Source organism: Diplotaxodon limnothrissa, linkage group LG23 (assembly GCF_057381915.1).
Source record: "Diplotaxodon limnothrissa isolate DT_005_m linkage group LG23, D_limnothrissa_male_GT1.1, whole genome shotgun sequence".
NCBI lineage: Eukaryota > Metazoa > Chordata > Actinopteri > Cichliformes > Cichlidae > Diplotaxodon > Diplotaxodon limnothrissa.
Window position 1 is genome coordinate 10,301,672 of NC_140617.1, and position 19,570 is coordinate 10,321,241.

A 19,570-nucleotide genomic window follows, 5' to 3' on the forward strand; every position below is an offset into this window, starting at 1 on the left:
ACAGTTAGACCTCAGCACATAAACATGGCGGCCTCAAAGCAGCAGCTTTGAACTACATGATTTTCATGTCAGCGGTAATTATTTACATCACAATAATATGTTTGTGGAAGCTGCTTTCTGGTGTGAAGGAAGCAGCCTCAGGGGCGTGGCCTGGTGTCACTGCTGCTGCCTTTGCAGTACTCTGTAAAAATAAGAGTTTTTAGTTTTCACCTGGGTGGGTGCTGCCCACCTCTGTTTAGGTGTAGATGTGGAGCTAGAAACATTTTCTTAGGGTGGCAAAATCACAGTCATTTCTTTACACATATGCAGGTGTTACATCCTGTAATATGCATTATATATGGTTAAAATACAGTAAGTGCAAACATGTTTCTTATGAACATAGTCTGTAAATTTCTTACTTTCTGTAGCCCAGATAATTAAACATTTCAGTTACATAAAAGATGTGAATTTTGATTTTTATATACTGTATAGCCTGGATAATAAGTTTAAAATCCAGAAGGCTACACAACATAACGTGGTTTGGTTAGAAATACAAGTCTAAGTGAAGTTTCACACTCTTTTGTTACAAATAATCAAATTGTTATATGCTCAAATTTACAAAAAATGTCAGAAATCTGCACCGTGACAAAAAACATCAAATCAGAGTAGAAACAATGTAATTAATAAATTAAATAATTTAATACATAAATCATGAATTAAATGGCCATTCATTCCATCTAAAACATTTAATAAATTGTGTAATATGTATTTCCAATTGTAATTAATAAATAACATATTTAATGATTTATTTAATTAATTAAATATTTCATTTTAGAGCTTCTGGCCTTCCACACTCTTCATGTGCGTGTTTCGCAAACATAAATCAGAGTTAGACTGGTTCTGAGCTCCTTTTTCCTACTTGTCCTTAAACGTCTTGTGAGCGTGCCCCTTGTGAGCGTGGTTTCGTCACTATGCTCACGTCTGTGATTGGCTGACACAGCGACCCTCGGGGTTTCGATTGGTTGCGAAACGAAGCCGTGAAACGGGAAGCTGAAAAATACCGAGCCAAGCGAAGAGTTCCAGCCTGAGCTTCGGCCGCATTAACCGCGTTCTCCGAGCACACAAACCCGCTCCCGCTTGCCCCGTCGTTTCGAGGCCACCATGGGCTGCTTCTTCTCCAAGAAATCCAAGAGAAAGTCGCCGGAAAAAGAGGAACGGGCGCCGACCACAACCTCCGCCGAAACTGCGTCGACGGGCAACGCGGTTCCCCTTGGCAACAACAGCGACGAGGCTCCGAAGCAGTACAGCTGGGACAAGCGAGAGAAGGTAAGCAGCACCGGGACACACCCACAGCCAGGCTTTAGCGCAGGTAGATCACACCTGGCAAAAGACGCCGGAAATAGCCCTCTCAGGTCACCGACATTTCTGTTCCTGTCGTTGTTCACAGCCAAAACAGCCAGATGTGAATGTGTGAATTTAAACGAAACTTTATGTGTTACAAAAAAATTAAAGACAGCAGCTCGAAGCTGAAAGCAGAATAATAAGCCCAACAATTAAAAACGCAGAAGAAAAAAAGTTACACTTGAACTCAGTTTGCATGCATCTAATTAAAAAAAGCCACATGATTTAAATAAATTCATCAAAAAATAACAATAAACTCTGTGTATGCTAAATAAAATGCCATACCATGTCCTTATGAAAGGGAAAATAACTCAGCTGAGCAAAATAAAGAATAAGAAGTGTAATGTGCACAGGTCCAGCTGGAGCTCCACAGCTAAAAATGGAAAAAACACAGTGAGATCAGCAAGTCATGAAACCAAGTCCACAAACAAAAAGCTTCAATATATAAAAACGGCTCCATTATGTATACGTATTCGTTTAGGGAAAACCAGAAAATACAAGAGATGAATAAATACATCAGAATGTTGTTGGAAAAGCTCATTATAAAGTTCCAGTTGCCTACGTAAAGCTCCAGGTCATATGTTAATCAACAATAATCTTTGCTCTCATTGGTAGTCTCCCTTTCTCTCCTCAAAATAGAGAAAAGTTTAATGTGTCCATCCTCGTAGTGTCTGTGGCATTCAGTTGCCAAGTCACTTCCTGTTTGGATAGAAGTGGTGACACACACAAAAAATCGGAATAATCGGAACAAATAACACTGCATAAAAAAGTGTGGGCCTAGCACCGAACATCGTCACATGATCATCCCTGTGATGTCACATATCTGTCAGTCTCAGTGATGATAATAGTGACGTTATCTGCACTGACGGTGCTTTCGTGGGCTCCTGTTCTGGAAACATGTTTCCTGCTGTTCGCCAGCCAAAGATTCAGCTTCACGTGTTCGCTGTGAGCCGAGCAGCGAGCTAAGACAGCATGGCTCAGGCACCCCCACCCCTCCCTCCTGCAGCCGGTGTTATCTGATTATCAGATTTACTACCAAACGGCATGTGGTTCACGTGCACCCCTCTCACACATTAAAGCTGCGGTGTTACCCCACAGGAGGTCACACCTTTAAAAGTGACAACCAAAATATCCACCAACCATAAACCAGCTTCAGTTTGCTGCAGGCTCAGAGGGATGTGGTGTCAGAGTCACACATCTCAGATATCTGAACGTGTGACAGGGTCGAGTTTTGGGACCGATATTAGCTAAAAACACATATTTGTGTAGATATATCAAACAAGCATGCTTTAGAAGCTGATGAACCAGCGTCGTGTCTCAACATCACGCACAGTTGAGCAAGGAGCCAGTTTTAGGTTGTGCGTGCTGCTCTTTGTTAGCAGCAGTGATGGGAATAACGACGTTACTAACGGCGTTACTTTTTTCAGTAACGAGTAATCTAACTAATTACTATTTCTATTGTTACAACGCTGTTACCGTTACTAACAAGAAAATGCGGTGCGGTCGCGTTACTTTTTTTCAACAAACAGACGGTTAAAGCTGTCTTCAGCTTACCGCACCTTATATCAGTTGCACGGAAGTAGCTGACTACGTAAGTAATCTGGGCACTGCTGCTTTGAGCAATGACATTTGGTTGTTTAGGAAGAGGGGGAAGTTTTAGGAGCGACAGCGAGAGAGAGAGAAAAAGAGAGCGAGTTTTGAGATGTGAGAGATTTGTGACGTTTAGCGTGTTTGGAGTGTGTAGTTAATGTGTTGTCTTGTGTAGTTGGTGTGTAGTGTTGTGGATAGTTTTGCGTTGTGTGTCAGAACAATGAGGCGACTGCTGTATGAAAACAGGAAGAATGATACACCTCCTGCTTTCAGAGCTGCGGGTATCAGGATGTGATGTTCTCCTTTATAGTGGACAGAAATAATTTTTTGGAGTGGTACAGATAATTTGTGCGGCATCTTATTGAATGCAGAACACCTGATTGTTATGTAAATAGTTTGAAATGGTTATTTTAAAAAGGGTAAAAGGTAAATGGCTGCAAGTAACTTTGTTGTTTGCAAAACTTGTGCATATGATTTTAAAATTGACAATTTATATTTTCATTTAAAGTTATGAAATATGATTCAATAAACATGTTTGTGGTTGTTACAGTAAAAAAATATAAATTTTTCTACTCGGATTTTATGTTTTATGTCTGATTTTAGATCAACTGTGTTAATACAGTTTGTCAAAATGAAAACATAACTGTAAATTCAGACACATGAGGTTGTGCTGAAAAGAATGATACCAAACAAGGCAAAGTAAATAGTTTTTAAAGGTGAAATGTAGAGGGAAAATCAAAAGTAGTTAAAAATGGCCAATTATACCCTGGAATTTTGTAACTCAGTTACTAACTCAGTTACTTTTTTGATGAAGTAACTAGTAACTATAATTAATTACTTTTTCAAAGTAACTTGCCCAACACTGGTTAGCAGCAGCAGCCTGCTGCAGAAACACATCATCGTTCTTTAGTTGAATATGACACAAATGTCAAAGATGACACAACGTGAAATAAAGTAGTACTTCTGGTCCAGCTGATTCCCACACATCTGTTATCAGCGTGTTTTTAACTCTCAGACTTTGCTTTCGGATCTTTAATGGTCACAGAAGGGTTAAAAATGGTGTCTCTGTGCATCCGTAAGAGTGTGAACAGTGTTTGAATCCTCTGTTCTCTCTGCACAGGTGGACCCGAAGGACTACATGCTGACCGGCCTCAAAGACGTGACGGTGGGCCGTCTGCCCGGCAAACTGAATGGTCAGCAGTTCGTCATCCAGGAGTGCGAGAACTGCAACATCTATGTGTTCGATCACTCGGCGACCATCACCATCGACGACTGCGTGAACTGCCGCATCGTTCTGGGGCCCGTCAAAGGCAGCGTGTTTTTCAGGGACTGCAAAGACATCAAGTGTGTGGTGGTATGTCAGCAGTTCCGCACACGAGACTGTAAAAAGATGGAGGTGTTCCTGTGCTGTGCCACCCAGCCCATCATCGAGTCGTCCACGGGGATGAAGTTCGGCTGCTTCCAGTACTACTACCCCGAGCTCGCTTTCCACTTCAAGGACGCAGGGCTGAGCATCTTCAACAACAACTGGAGCAACATCCACGACTTCACGCCCGTGTCCGGGGAGACCAACTGGAGCCTGATGCCAGAGGATTCACCCGTTCTGGATTTCGTTCCGGCACCAGACCCTGAGTCCGATTTCAAGTCAGTGCGAGTCTCCGCCGACCCCGCGCGAAGCATCGTGCCACTGACAAAAGGTGGGAGGTACAAGGACAGCGAGGAGTCCTGCCTCTTTGTCTTCTTCGCTGGAGAGTACACTACTGCAAACGCCCGCAAGCTCATTGACGAAGTGAGTCCATCGCCAGCTCTGAATTGCAAAAAAGTGAAGTTTACTTGTTAATGATGCGATCCTTTAAATCTCTCAAACACACAGGTGTGTCATACAGACAGCTCAGTACACTCTTTACTTCTGTTGGCGGCTTTATTTGATTTTAGATTATACAGTATTTAATAATGTACAACAGAATGTATACAATAGAGTAGCTTAGCATGAGTCACAGTTCAGTTCAGTGAACAGCTCATTTACAGCTCATTTCTCCGCTCTCTGTGACGTCACACAGATCCAAGAGCAGAAAGCTGAGATGAATGGAGTGTTCTGAGCTTTTGGGCATCGAGGATTGCTATTCATACACACTGAGCTGATTATTAGAACCTCTAGCTGTGGACTCTCGCCATCGGCACCTGTCCTCAGGTAGATAAAATGAGTTGCCGAAGGCCGTAAAGCTGAGCAAACAAAGGCATGTACGATGAACCCGCTCGGTCACGCTCCTGACACAGACTTGCTTCCTCGTCTCAGAAATGTTTTTACCGCTCTGAATTCTTTCAGTTCCGGCTCTTGAGGTTGACAACAAGGTGATGACTCAGTCCTCCATCCTCTGCTCGCTATGTTGAAACTTGTGTGACTCCAGCACTCAGGCATGCGGGACATGCTCTGAATCTGAGCATGCTCACTGACGGTTCTTTAAAGTGTCACTGCGAACTTTAACCTCTTTAACCTCTCTCCGATGTGGTCAGGCGACCGCTAAAGGCTTTGTGCTGATCCAGACGAAAGAAGTGTCGATGCGGCCGGAAGACGTGAAGCGAGTGTTTCAGAGGGACGCCGATGACCTCACGGAGTGGATCACCAAAGGTAAACTCGCTCCTTCCTCACTGATCAGCTGATCAGGAGCTCTTTCGTACTGACCAGAGGGTGTGTGTCAGTCAGTGTGTGATATTTGTAATCACACTCTCATTCATTTATTACATATTTGGGTGACAGCAGGTAAAACACCTGAACAGATACAGCCATTTACGTCATGTTGTAATGTAACACTCCTGGTCATAAACTGTATGTAAAAGATTGACATGACTTCAGTGATGTCACCTGGTGGTTTTGGACTGCACATTTTAGCATCTAAAGGTTACTGTTGTTTCTACAACTGAGAGGGTGGAGCTAATGCTTGTCCACAGACTGTACAAGTATATCAGTCTGACATAGATACCTGCTAATCAGTAACATCCAATCGAAATTCTGTAATTTCACTTAGCAAAGTTGGAGTTCAGCCTTGTTGGACGCTCTGTCACTACTGTGACCTCACAGCAGCCATGTTATTGGTCACGTGATGGCAAATAAAAATGCTCCAAAAGGCTCCAAAAGCACAATCACAGTCCACAGGTCCAGTTCAGGTGAAGCTAGCAGACAGCTGTCAGTCAAAGAGGCTATGCATCTAACAATGCAGACAGGCGACTTATAAAAACAATTTTTATGAAGGGGGGAGTTATGTTTGTATCAGGCTGACTCACAGGTGGAGATGGGGCGGTGGTGCTGTCGGTGTCCTAAAGGTTTGACTGTCGTGTTTTCCCCGAAGGCCCCGTCATTGCCCTTGAGATGAACGGGGACGGAGTTGTTGAAGCATGCAAGAACATTGCCAGTGAGGTGTTCAGCGGGACGAAGGTGAGCGCAGCGCGGTCCCGGCCCGATCCTTATGGCTTCACTCTGCGTTTTCGAAGATGTCACATTTACTGATATTTTTTTGTCTTGCAGCTTTTTGTCTCCGACAACAAAAACACGTCGTCTCAAGACGTCGACAACTTCTTCAATTTCGCCGACATGCAGATGGGCTTGTAGGTGATGTGATGTCACGGTGACTCCGCCCTCCACGCCGTCCAGCTCAGACTAAACTGATGGTCCTTCTGTCCTTAAAGAGTAGAGGAGGTGAAGGAGCGCGTGATGAGCTTGGGTCAGGAACCCCGCTGCACCTTCATTGCTCATAGCTGTGAATATTTATATCGCTCCGAATGTACTCGGTGATGTTGCTTCATTGTGAATGTAGCTCTGTGCTGAACCTGTAACCTGACTGTAGTTCAACCTGCTGCACGAGGGATGCTCGCGCTGCCCGAGAGAGCCAAGCCCTCTTTGTGTGTCTGACCAGGATCTGGGTGTGTTTGAGTCTGTGTTAGAGAGAGGGAGGGGAGTGTGAGCGAGAGGGAGGGGAGTGTGAGCGAGAGGGAGGGGAGTGTGAGAGAGAGGGACTGTGTGAGTGATTCACATGACAGACTCATGTGTGTATCTGATGTATTGATGATTGTTAGGCCAAAGCTGGACTGATTAAGTGATCGCTGTGTGAACAGTAGCTGTGTTTCTGATGTAGGCACTTCTGTGTGATCGTTTTTTAAAGAACAACATTTGTAATATTTGTTTTATACTCTGCTGATGTTTTTATATAGGAACATGAAGGGTTTCAATCCCGATGTTTAGTAAAAGATTCATTATGTGTGGCGTCTTTTGTACTCCGAGAATAAAACAACTTTGTTTCAGGCCGAGCTGACAGACTGGGTGATCCTGATGTGGTCAATGATCGTCTCAAGCCATCAGCACACACTCTGTGGAGTCAACTTTACACAAACACAGCATCTCAGAGTGAATAAGGGAAGCTCTCTTCTTCCTCTTTCTCAGATCACCAACATGTGTAAATGACGAGCTTTAAAGGTCACAAAAAGCTAAAGTGTGTCGGGTTGTTTGTGATCAGGTCCCGTTAGGCGATCACAGGAAGGTCAGAAATGAGTGGGAGGTTATGATCATGCTTCTGTCCTCATTAACTCAGTGTCCAGCGTTCTGGCTTAGTGTGGTGCGTTACTACTCCCTGACTGTGATGTAGGGACATCACCTGTGTTTGCACACTTGTTATACCTGTGCTGCAAGGCTGTAGTCTGTAAAGTAATGTTGTTATAAAAATCAGATTACAAGCTGAAAGATCTTGTTTTCAACCCTTCTTTTCAGTGTAAGTCCGCTTCTGCTGATGGAGGTCAGGGCTTAGAGCATGTTCTCTTTTTGTGTGTGTGTGAGTGTCAATCTAAAGAAGTCAGAGGTCAGTGTTTATACCACGCCTTGCTTTAATGACCATCTTCTTTTCCTGGACTTTATCAGTTCTGATGTGCTTCAGGGAGATTTCTTCTGATGTCTGAAACTTTCTGCACATTCAAAACACACTCACTGGTCACTTTATTAGGTACAAGTAGTATCAGGTTGGACAGTCTGCTGGGAACATGCTTCACATGTTCCACCGCAACGAGGCGTTTCCTCCCAGAGCGCTGCTGCTCGCTCAATACTTTCTCTGTAAACTCCAACCACTTGGTGGGAAAATCCTAGAAACACGGTCGCTGAGGTCACCTTTCTTCATTGTTCTGATGCTCACTTTAAACTTCGGCAGCTCTTCTTCATCAGGTCTATATGCATAAATGCACCGAGCTGATAAGATACATGTGTTAAAGGGAAGATAAATAGGTGTAGCTAATGAAGTGGCCAGTGAGAATACTTACACACGGTGTCTGTATTTTATGAATCAGGTCTGTCTCCACTGTGTTACTGAGGGTTGACCAATATCTCCAGATTAACTGTAAAACCCAGGAAACCCTGACTGATGTGTCTGAGAGCAGAGGTTCAGTGAAGCTGGAGCGAGCGGAGGTGGTGAAGCTATGGAGCCCCCTAAAGGAGGGACAAGAAAGCATTTGAGAGGACAGGTGTTATTGTGTTTTGTTGGCAGCAGTTATAGTTTTGTATTTTCTGCCTAGTTTTATTTTTATTTAGTTTTTTAATTCCAGTTTAGTTTCCATAGCTGGTTTCATGTTTCAGTTTAGCTTTTATCGTCTTTTTTTTTTCCACTTTTAATTTTAGTCTCTGTGACTGTTACTGTATGGAGGGTGTGTGTCAGAGCCAGTCTCAGCACAGATGTAACAATTAAGATTTTTTGACTGCAGTCACTCCAGAGTGCGTCACTCTGTGTGCATCTGAGCTTCATCAAGCAAACTAGCAATACTACCGCCAGGCGGCTGGTGGAAAAGCTGATGCTTGTTTCTGTGGACACTGCAACCTGCGAATAGGTTCTCAGCTTCCTGACAAAGTGACAGCAGACAGTGAAGGTGAGCAACCACACATCAAAAACCATTTCAATGAGCACAGGCTCACCTCAGGGCTGTGTCCTCAGCCCGCTGCTGTTTAGTCTGCTCGCACAGATCCAGCACCAACCACACTGCAAAGTTTGGAGATGACACCACAGTGGTTGTTCTCATTATTACAAGTAACAATAATGAGTTCGCGTGAAGAAGCTTGAAGTGGTGTGTAGATTTCAGGAGGTTTGGCTAAGATCACCACGCAGACCTCACCATAAATGGTGCTGCTGTGGAGTGTCAGCAGTGTTCCTTGGTGTGCACTTAGCTGATGAGCCGTTCTTCTCCGCTAACACCATAGCAGTCATCAAAAAGCACAAAAGCCACCCCCTCGGAAGATTCAGGAAAGTAGGGCTCCCAACACTTCGCCTCACAGCCTTCTATAGAGGTGTAACAGAAAACATCCTGATGCTAAGCTTCACATCCTGGTTTAGCAGCTGGACGTCCCGTGAGAAGCGACAACCCAACAAGATCGTAGGACTGCCAGTAGGATAGTAGATGCTGGATGAGTTCTTTGCACTGTGAGACTGATAAATGGACTGTGCCCCCTACCCACTCACACTGTAAGACCCACAAACCAGGGGCGGATCAAGAGAAATTTTCTTTGGCTGGCATGGAAATCAAATGGGGTGGCAAAATCAAAGCCTTTTTTAAACACATATGCAGGTGTTACATGGGGTTAAAATGATTCAAATGCATTAAGTTTACGTTTCAAATAAATATAGTCAATAACTTCATTATTTTCTGTAGCCCACATAATTAAACATTTCAGTTACATAAAACGTGAACTTTGATGTCCTGTATAGCTTGTATAATAAATAAATATGTAGCCCAATAAGTATAAAATCCATAAAGTTACACAATATGGGGCCGTTTTATTTAAAAACACATATCTAACTTATGTTTCACACTTTTTTTGTTAGGAAAAAATCAAATTGTTACTTAAATTTACACAAAATATCAGAAATCTGCACCGTAATGAAGAGAAATTTGAACCTAATTTTCCATGATTTGCTGGTTTAACACTCTGAGGTCCAAATTATAATTGGCCATTTTTACTACTTTTGGTTTTACATTTGTATTTCACCTTTAAATTTTTTTTTGTGTTGCTTGGTATAATTATTTTCGGCCCAACCTCACGTGTCTGAATTTAGAGTTATTTTTTCACTGACGTACTGTATTAACACAACTGATCTGAAATTACACAAAAAAAACCCATAGAATCCTAGTAGTAGTTATATATATATATATATATATATATATATATATATATATATATATATATATATATATATATTTTTTTTTTTTTTTTTTTACTGTAAAAACAACAGACACATTTAGTAAATTATTTTATAACTTTAAATTCAAATAATAATTGTAAAGTTTGAAAACGTATGCACAAATTTTATAATCAATAAAGTTTACAAAATCTACTGAAAACTAGTGAAAACAAGAAATAAAGCCGGTCTGCGCCATGGGTAAAACCATTTGTTAACGGTGTGTGTGTATGCAATATATTCAGTTTTAGGATTTATGTTCATTTTTAATTGTTGCTGGGCTCAAAGTGTTAATGCTACCTTATTTTTACTTAAAAACAACACTGTCACATGCAAAGCTAGGGTGGCACTAGGGGTGACAAGAGATAATTTTAGAGTGGCACCCTATGCCAGCTAATGCCACCCCTGCCACAAACGGACTTTTTCATTTTCCAAAAGTCTCGTTTTATCGAACAAAAATCTGCCTGGGGTTCACACTCCCACCGCTTGGGGCGGTAATGCAGCGTTAGCACCACTCCGAGGAAGGCGGAGGCTGACTGCAACGGCGGGGTTTAGGACCCGGTGGGCTGCGCTGTACAATAGGGCCGTTGTGGCGTGTTGGTGTCCGGGCAGCAGAGCTGGATCCTCCCGTTGAGCTGCGGGGACAGAAGTACCGAGTCCGGAACCAGAGCCCGGGCCGAGGCCGTGTGAGGACCGTGTGAGCGGAATAACGCGGGCGGCAGCGGCGGGACTGCAGGTATGAGCGGGAAAATGTGAACAATATGGTGGCGAGCTGAGCTCTGGGCTCTGCCCTGGACTGTCCCTTCAGGCCCGGGGCCTGCGCTCTCTCTGGGGCCGTCCTGCCTCTTTACCCCGGTACCACGAGCGGCTGGTAGGCTCCCGGGGTATGAACCCAGCGGAGCAGCACAGATGCCCGCCTCAGAGCCTCCGAGGAAGTGACATGTTTGAGTGATGGAGGCGCCTATGTTTGATTTCCCAGCCCGCGGGCAGGCCTTACAGTTTGGCGCCAACACTTTACACAGGTGTGTGAGGCTTTCTTTCAGGTGAGCCAAGAAACGGCACAAAACAGGAAGAGGGAGGGAAGTAAACAGTGTGTTAGCCTTTTCTCATCGTTTCCTGTCAGATGAGCTTTTTAAACAACCTGACGTCATATCCGTACGCCCTCCCTCCACAGGTTAGATGTCAGGTGGAGAACACCTGCCACACCTTGCTGTGGAGTAATGAGATCTTACATATATGAACCTGTTTGAACAGCCTCCACACACTGTACATGAAAGATGGAGGGAGCACTCATCGTCAGCGTGGAACCCTCAGCATTGAAGTGGTAGCTGCTGCCATACTGGTTTTATTTGGGGGCAGAAGTGAGCCCACTGTTTAGTATTAGTACCTACCCGGGTAGGCTCGTCGCGATTTTTAGGGTTCTCTGTTAGGGATAGGTTATAGTACCCGGTACTTTTTTGAACATATTCCACCGTGTTCCAAGCGATCTGAAAAAGTGATGTCAACAGACTGCATGATACCGATTGACTAGTCAATGGCGTCACTTGAGGAGTCATGAGAGTGTCTCCTTCATGAGCCACTATTTTAAAAACCTGGCGACGAGGAAATTGGCAACATAGAAACAATACTGTGGTCCTCGAGTCCATGAGGGAGTCTATGAGAACTAACTCACTGCTGCCGCTGCTGGAAAATAAAGGAACTGCAGCTTCTGGTGCTTAAGGTTACTGAAAAGTCAAGTGGAAAAGCACAAACATGGAGTGAAAATATGATTTTTGTTTATCAGGGAGAACCTGCTGTTATATTTACCAACAGCTTCCAACACTGTAAGTTGACTTGAGCTTTTCACGTGAGGTGTACGCCACTATGATATGGCAAGGAGAGGGGCTCCTGGCTCCTCCTCTTCCTTGTGTCTTTATGGGGAATGTCAGGCTTGTGCCCCCTGTTGAAACAGCGTTCTGTATCTAGGACTGGTGTCGCTCTGGCCTCTTCCACCTCCTGTTTATTGACACAGATATGCTTTAAAAGTTATCAAAACCAATATCACACACAACAGTCTTTGTTGTGTGTGATGAATCACTACACCTGTGTCTGTATGACACCTGTGAGGCGGGTGAGTGCTGCTCCGTCCTTCACAGATAGAGATGCAACACAAAGTAATAAAACAAAAGTGATCATATGTGATGATGACGCGTTAAAAGCAAGTGAATTAGAAAGTTACAGCAGAGATATAATAACATGTAATAGTTGAGTAATTTTATAAATGTCTTTATTTACTTGTGGTTTGCAGATATGAACTGAAGCGGTCTGACAGAAGAATCTACTAGTATGCTTTTCAATTTGAAGTTTACGGTGAGTACAAATTTCTTCTTTGTGTCCACAAACTTCTGTTCCGTTGGCCTTAAAAATCATCAATATTTGAATGTCATCATCTTTTTTTGCTGCTGCAGGATGATACAGGATGAAACGCCTCCGGTCCTCCAGCAGCAGTGACACTTCTGACAATGAGAGTGAGTCAAGCTTGCCACTTCGTTTCCAGCGTCATCATCATTTCTAACCTGTGACTGCTCTGTAACTATTTCTGTAACAACAGACGAAAGTGATCTGTGTGCAGTCTTGCCTGTTTGTGCAAAAGAATCAAAAGGATCCCATTTGAATAATCAGTGTGAGACGGCAGCATCATTAAAACTGGAAAATAATAAGCATGTTCCAGTTTTAAAATGTGAAAACGCTCTTCGAGCATTTCAGATTTATGCTATTGGTGCGTCACACTTGTAAATGTGCCTGACGTGCGTCTCCCTGAACACGTCACATGGATGCTGTTCGTGGTTCTGTGGAGACATTGTCTTAACATGTTTAAAGAATTTACCAAGGCCAAAAAGATTCTTATTTAACCTTTCTGATAAAAAAACAACCAAAAAAATTAACATCAAAATCTGATGCCACACCTCAGCCTAACGTCGCCCTCTAGTGATGGCAAGTTTCAATTGACTGAAGAGTGTCGGTCACAGAGAGAAACTGTGCTGCCTCCTGGTGTTTTGGATGTGAGAACAGACGGACACAGGTACACCACTCTCAGGCTGACCACACGTCTCAGGCTTGGGGTCCAAAAACAGTCGCGGCATGGCAGCGTGACCCGTAACCCAGACCAAACTGTCTCCTTCATTTCTTTTTATTCGCCTCTTTCTTCTTTCAGGTCCATCGACCTCGTTCTGCTCCTCCAACAAATATGGGAGCAAACCTGGAACGCCTGCATCCAACCCGAAGAAGCCAGCTGAGGTGCGTATCAGACTTTGCTGAGCGTCAGTAAATGTCAGGATGGCGTTTGACTACCTGTGTGCGTCTCTCTCCCCCACAGGTGTTCAGGAAAGACCTGATCAGTGCAATGAAGCTGCCTGACTCCCACCACATCTCCCCAGAGGACTGCTACCTGCTGGCAGACACCTGGAAGCAGGAGTGGGAGAAAGGAGTGCAGGTACCAGCGAGCCCAGACACCATCCCAGAGCCGTCCGTCAGGTGAGTCTGACCGCCTCCCAAACGTCTTAGTTTGCCACCTCCTCTTCATACAGGTAGTTGAGTACGCTGATCAGCGTACTCAAGTGACAAGTTTACACGAGTCAGCCGTAGCTGAGCACATGACCACGTCAGACACAGCCTCAGAGACTGAACGCTCTGGAGGAGCTCCACCCCAACGGGAACCGGCTCAGGTATCTCATGACCCAGTGGTAGGAGCCCTGGGGGGGAATTCACCTGTCAGCTGGATCGGTAATGCTCCTGCGTCTCCTGGAGGAGGAGGAGAAAGAATCTGTGCCATGGCTTCAACATGACCACAGACCAGTCTGAAAGTGCAAACAGGAGAGCAAATACGTTCGGCGTCAGCTGATCGCCTCGCTCTCTCAATCACAGCAGGAGGAGATATCGCAATCATTACAGCTTTGACCTTTAAATGTGTTTGTTGGCTCTCTTTGAAGCAGGTTCTGGTTGGTTCAGCTATTCAGTCTAACGGCTCTCTGCTGTTTCTTTTCAGAGTAATCGCGGAGAAGCAGAAGGAAACGCTGTACACCCACCAGAAGAAGTACATCCAGTGCTGGAGCCAGGAGTCCAAGGAGCCGGGTTTCGTGAGCATCAAAGAGCTGGCGGAGGCCATGTGCCGCTACGACCTGGATGACATGGACCTCTACTGGCTGCACGCGCTCAACCACGAGCTTGAACGCATGGGTAAGACGGGCCCGATGATCCAGCGTGATGCTTAGTGACGCTGCATCTTCCTTTTTTCTGTTTCTGCACATTTGTTTTTGTCTTCTGTTGGCTTTGTATTTGAGGCTTTTTACATGTATTTTAATATTTGGCTTTTTTTCAAAGTTAAACCTTCCTGTTTATTATAAATGAGGGCCATCTGCAGCACCGGTGCTGCCCACTGGGGGGGCACAGTCCACACTTTGAATACTTCAGACACCTCTGTTCTTGTTCTCGGGAGTGTCTGATCACGTGGGGTGTTGCTGTTTGGTCCTGCAGGTGAAGAGCCGGTGGACGAGCTAATGATGGAGCGAGCGATGGAGGCGCTGGAGAGGCAGTGCCACGACAACATGAAGCACGCCATCGAGACAGTGGAGGGTCTGGGGATTGAATATGATGAAGACGTCATCTGCGATGTGTGCCGCTCTCCGGACAGCGAGGAGGGCAACGACATGGTGTTCTGTGACAAGTGCAACATCTGTGTGCACCAGGTAGGAAACGCCTTTCTGCTTTTGCTAGCCCTGACCTTGTGACCGGAGCGTGTGTCGGAACCCCGGGCAGCACACTTGTGTTTTTGTGTTGTTTCTGTTGATGTTCTGGTTACACATCACTTGCATCCCGCTGTTCTTTCCGCAGGCGTGCTACGGCATTGTTAAGGTGCCCATTGGTAACTGGCTGTGCCGGACATGCGTCCTCGGTATTGACCCGCAGTGCCTCCTGTGTCCCCAGAAAGGCGGGGCCATGAAGGCGACACGAGCCGGCACAAGGTGGGCTCATGTGAGCTGCGCTCTGTGGATCCCTGAGGTAAGTGAATCCGGGATGAGGGGAAGCGGGTGCAACAACACAAACAGTGACAAATAATGTTTTGGGGTTTTTTGTATCAGAGACTAAGATGAAAATATTTACTGCTTTGGTCTATAGACCTTTAATAAAGGAGCACACGTGCAGAAATGATAGTGATAGTGACAGTGAAAATGTGTGGTCCTGCAGGTGAGCATCGCCTGTCCAGAGAGGATGGAGCCCATCACCAAAGTCTCCCACATCCCCCCCAGTCGCTGGTCTCTGATCTGCAGTCTGTGCAAGCTGAAGACAGGTGCGTGCATCCAGGTGAGTTATTCCTTCCATTTTATGCCATAGAGATTACTTTAGAATGATTGCATGTCTGCAGACATTCAAGTTTGATTTTATGATCCTCGAAGCGTCTGCAGCAAGAAGTCTGCACTGGAGCTGGACGTAAGCTGGCTTTTCCCTCAAGTAACTCGATCCGCTCTCTCCCCCTGTTCAGTGTTCAGTAAAGAACTGCACCACCCCCTTCCACGTGACCTGTGCGTTCCAGCACAGCCTGGAGATGAAGACGATCCTGGATGAAGGGGATGAAGTCAAGTTCAAGTCGTACTGCCTAAAACACAGCCAGCCCAAAGCCGGAGAGGCCGGCCTGAGCCCGGCTCGATCCAAAGCCCCTGGAGAGGCGGGGAAGGGGGGCCAGCGAGCTCAGCGGCTGCAGGAGCTGGAGGAGGAGTTCTACACCCTGATCGAGCCCGAGCAGCTGGCCCGGGACCTTGGGCTGTCCCCGCACCTGGTGGACTTCATCTACCAGTACTGGAAGCTGAAAAGGAAGAGCAGCTTCAACAGGGCTCTGCTGCCCCCTAAAGAGGAGGAGGAGCAGCTGGTGCTCCAGCCGCAGGAGGACAGCATCCACACCCGGATGCGCATGTTCATGCACCTGAGGCAGGACCTAGAAAGGGTGGGTGCTTCCTCTGTGCCGTGTGTGTGTGCAGCCTGTGTTAGTGGTGATGTGGTTTTTTAGCTTTAGCCTAAAAGATCAGAGCATGTACTCAGTGTCAGAGCAACCATTGCTGATTCAGTAGCATTTATAGAAACTCTGAGGAGTGAACCTGCTGTCACCCAATCAGATCCCATCTATACTGCTGTCTTTAATAAAGTTGTGTGTATCTGGCTGCAGGTGAGGAACCTGTGTTACATGGTGAGTCGGCGGGAGAAGCTGAAGCTGCTGCAGAGCAAAGCTCAGGAGCAAATGTTCAACTTGCATGTGAAGCTCACGAACCAGGAGATTTCTGCAGGTGAGTTCACAGTGAAAAGCAGCACCAGCTCCGTGACTTGCTCTTTGTATCAGCTGACCTCAGAGCAGGTCATGTGACGCAGAAAAATACAAAGCAAAGCTCAGACTCGGCTCAGTTCAGAGGGATCATCCCACATAGGATGTCAAAGCTTTCCAGTGAGAAATTAGTGATTTTTGACCCCTATGAAAAGTTTCTGTGTATTTTACCTGTTAATGAGCAGGTAGAAACCAACACTCGGTATGTGATAAGAAGAACGTCCTGTCAGAATCATAAATTAATTTTATGATTTGGATCCTTTTAAATCAGCCCAGATTTTAAAGTGACTAATCAGAAATGGGGTCGAAGTTCACACTGTAAAATGATCTGGTTTGAGTTTTGAATAATTATGTAAATTAATATATGTAATGCCTGTAACACAATAACTTGGGATCAGCAGGATTTATGATGGATTTATGATTCTTTTTTTTCTTTTTTATGGTGAAGTAAAGGATAAAACAGTTTGTGAGGACTCTTAAGCTGTCTGTGATGTGATTATGGAAAAGAGAAAAAGGGACTGAACATGTGTTTTCTCTGCAGGTCTTCCTGCTTCGTTCCCCTTGGAGAGTGTGCTGTCCCGGCCTCCTCCGAGGATCACTCTGAAGCTGAAGATGCCCAAAGCTCTAGGTGTTGGGAACGGACCGCTGTGCCCAGACAACAGCGGGAACGTGGGTGAGCACGGCGGTGAGGGGGTGGGCCAGGGGAAGCCTCAGCTGCACGGCCGCAGCATCAGAGACGAGCGCTCCACCAGCCGAACGTCTTCGACCAGCGGTGCACCGCAGCACGTTAAACCAAGCGGGAAACCTCTGACGCTGCACGGCGCGCTTCACGGACAGCCTTCCAACAGCAATGGCAGACTGGAGCGAGACCGAGCACGCCTGGCCAAATCTAATGGCGTGCTGGAGAAGGGCGCTGCTCAGAGGGACGGCTCATGCCAGACGCCCGCTGACCGCAACACTGCAAACGAGAAGAGCGTCTTTCGCAAGTCCGCCATGGAGCACTTTGGCCGCTCCTTCAAACAGGCCACAATCAACCTGGTCCGGACCACCGAGGACCTGCGGGCAGACAAACTGTCCCGGAAGAGCGGTGCCAAGGAGAGGCTGTGGGCCAAACCAGCACCGGAGCACCGCTTGAAGAGTGCGCGATCGTATCAGGACAGCGACGGGTACTGCCCCGACGCTGAGCTCAGCGACTCTGAGCCAGAGGCCAAAGGTCAGTGCAGGCGGCCACTCGGGCTGCCGGACATTCCGAGGAAAGGGAAACAGGCACCAGGCTCTAGGCACGCCATGCAGAGGTGACGGCTGTGCAAACTGTGGGGCTGACGGTCCGCACGAGGACGCACGGTGAAGGCGATCGGCTCGCTAAGTCCTAACATACCGACCATGTTTCCGGCCCCAGCATCTCTTGGAGCGCACGTGCAGAAACATACACACCCGGTGCTGTCTTCCCATCATGTGACGATGTTTGTCTCCACCCATGTTGGTCCTGAGAACAGTCAGTGATTTCACAGCTAATGAGCAGATCGCCAAGAAGAGGACAGGATTTCTGAAGGGACCCTCGGGGTGGGAGGCGCTGTGGGGTGGGGTGGGGGACCCTAGTGTATTGTGTGCACACGGGCATGTAAATATCACGTGACTCCCGCCCGTCAGCGCTGCACGTCTCCTTGTCTCTGCCTTCACACCGAGGTGCTGCAACTCTTTGTCTACCTTTCTGAAAACACGAATGCCTTCTGTGTGCAGAAACACTCCACACGCTTTAGCTTCCAGAAACAGTTAGAAACAATAGAAACACATTCCATGGTGCGACAGACACTGGACTGAGGTCTTCAATCATCATGATGAGCCTTTATTATATCACAACCTTTAATTGTGAAAGCGAGCTGCAGTTTTTGTTACGAGGTGCAATTCTTGCTGCTCAGCCCAAAAAAAATAGAATAAAAAGTGGGCGTGCTCTTCTCCTTACTTCCTGTCGTGTACCTGCACTTCGTGCTCGATGATCGCGTCAGTTGAGCTCCAACTCCTCTGAACACTCAGTTTATCAGTTTGTTTTTTGTTTTTGTATATCTTTGGCCCTCTGAAGTCACAGAGAGAGAATAGAAACCCCGCCTACAAGCTGTTTGGAACAGCTAGAGGGGCAGCTAATCAGCTTGTTTCAGGTGGAAGGGCTGTTGGAGCTGAGAATCACGCAAAGTTGCTGTCATGGGGCGGAGTTTAAACCTCAGCTGTGATCTGAAAATCAGGAAAACGTGTTCAGAGCTCGACTGACGCGTTCGGGTGTAGAAACAGGGTAAAAGACAACATCTGTGCTGCTTCCACATGATCTAACTGCCTCTCTTAGGGCATCTCCACTTGTGTCACTACGAGCAGCCGAGAGGTTCGCTTTGAGGATTAAACCATCTTGGAGAGCGACTTCACTGCGAATGCTTCAGTGTCGATCAGGTTCAGTTCAAATGCAACCTCTGGTGAATGTGCGTGTGGTCTTGAGTCGACGTTCTGACCTTCAGATGTCTGCTTTTGGTTTATTGCAGTAATGATATTAGTCGGCGGTCTGAGTTGAGCTGCGTGCACACTGTCGCTCAGTTTTCGTGTCCTGTTTGCTGCCCACGAACCACTAAAGCTCGAGTGTCCGCAAACATGGCCAAAACAGTGACATCATCTCCAGGACCAAAGCACCAGCAGCGTGACGCGGCGGTCGGAAGCTGGAGGCAAGCGCCATATTTGAAACGAGTCGGTTTCTTTTTTTGGGTTGAGCTGCAGTAACAGAACCCGTCATGGGTTTGTCCTATTTTTCTACAGATGCTGAGTCAGTGCTTTTATTTTATACCTTCATTTTTACCTCATTTTTATGCAGATCCTTCCTCATTTAACAGAAACCGTCTCTCGTGGCTCAGCGTGGTGTCTCCACACAGACCGCAGGCATGGTCACAGGCTGTAAACGGGCCTGTCGGCTCAGCTGCGAGCAGAAGGTTGAATCCTCGGCGGCTCCAAGCAGGTGGAGCGGCTGCAGGAAACACTACATGAAGCCCAGAGTTAAACTTTGACCTCCATC

The 19,570-nt window shown here is 46.2% G+C and overlaps 2 protein-coding genes across 3 annotated transcripts; both read left to right on the plus strand.

The window, feature by feature from the left end:
* Positions 1-1,037: 1,037 nt before the first annotated feature.
* On the plus strand, positions 1,038-6,854 carry rp2 (RP2 activator of ARL3 GTPase). Its single transcript, XM_085348286.1, has 5 exons — positions 1,038-1,305; positions 4,091-4,759; positions 5,485-5,599; positions 6,318-6,403; positions 6,494-6,854. Exons 1-5 carry the CDS (start codon positions 1,141-1,143, stop codon positions 6,575-6,577), a joined length of 1,119 nt encoding a protein of 372 aa, XP_085204412.1. The 5' UTR covers positions 1,038-1,140; the 3' UTR covers positions 6,578-6,854.
* Positions 6,855-10,767: 3,913 nt separating this feature from the next.
* Positions 10,768-18,071, plus strand: jade3 (jade family PHD finger 3). 2 transcript variants are annotated; one of them, XM_085347280.1, is made up of 12 exons: positions 10,768-11,194; positions 12,460-12,521; positions 12,620-12,679; positions 13,366-13,448; positions 13,528-13,685; positions 14,197-14,387; positions 14,685-14,896; positions 15,042-15,209; positions 15,396-15,512; positions 15,691-16,149; positions 16,369-16,486; positions 17,063-18,071. In XM_085347280.1, the coding sequence occupies exons 3-12, from the start codon at positions 12,631-12,633 to the stop codon at positions 17,818-17,820; spliced, it is 2,313 nt and encodes a 770-aa protein (XP_085203406.1). In that variant the 5' UTR covers positions 10,768-11,194; positions 12,460-12,521; positions 12,620-12,630; the 3' UTR covers positions 17,821-18,071. The 2 variants fall into 2 exon arrangements, with proteins under 2 accessions (XP_085203406.1, XP_085203408.1); XM_085347282.1 differs by having other exon boundaries at positions 10,768-10,908.
* Positions 18,072-19,570: the final 1,499 nt, after the last annotated feature.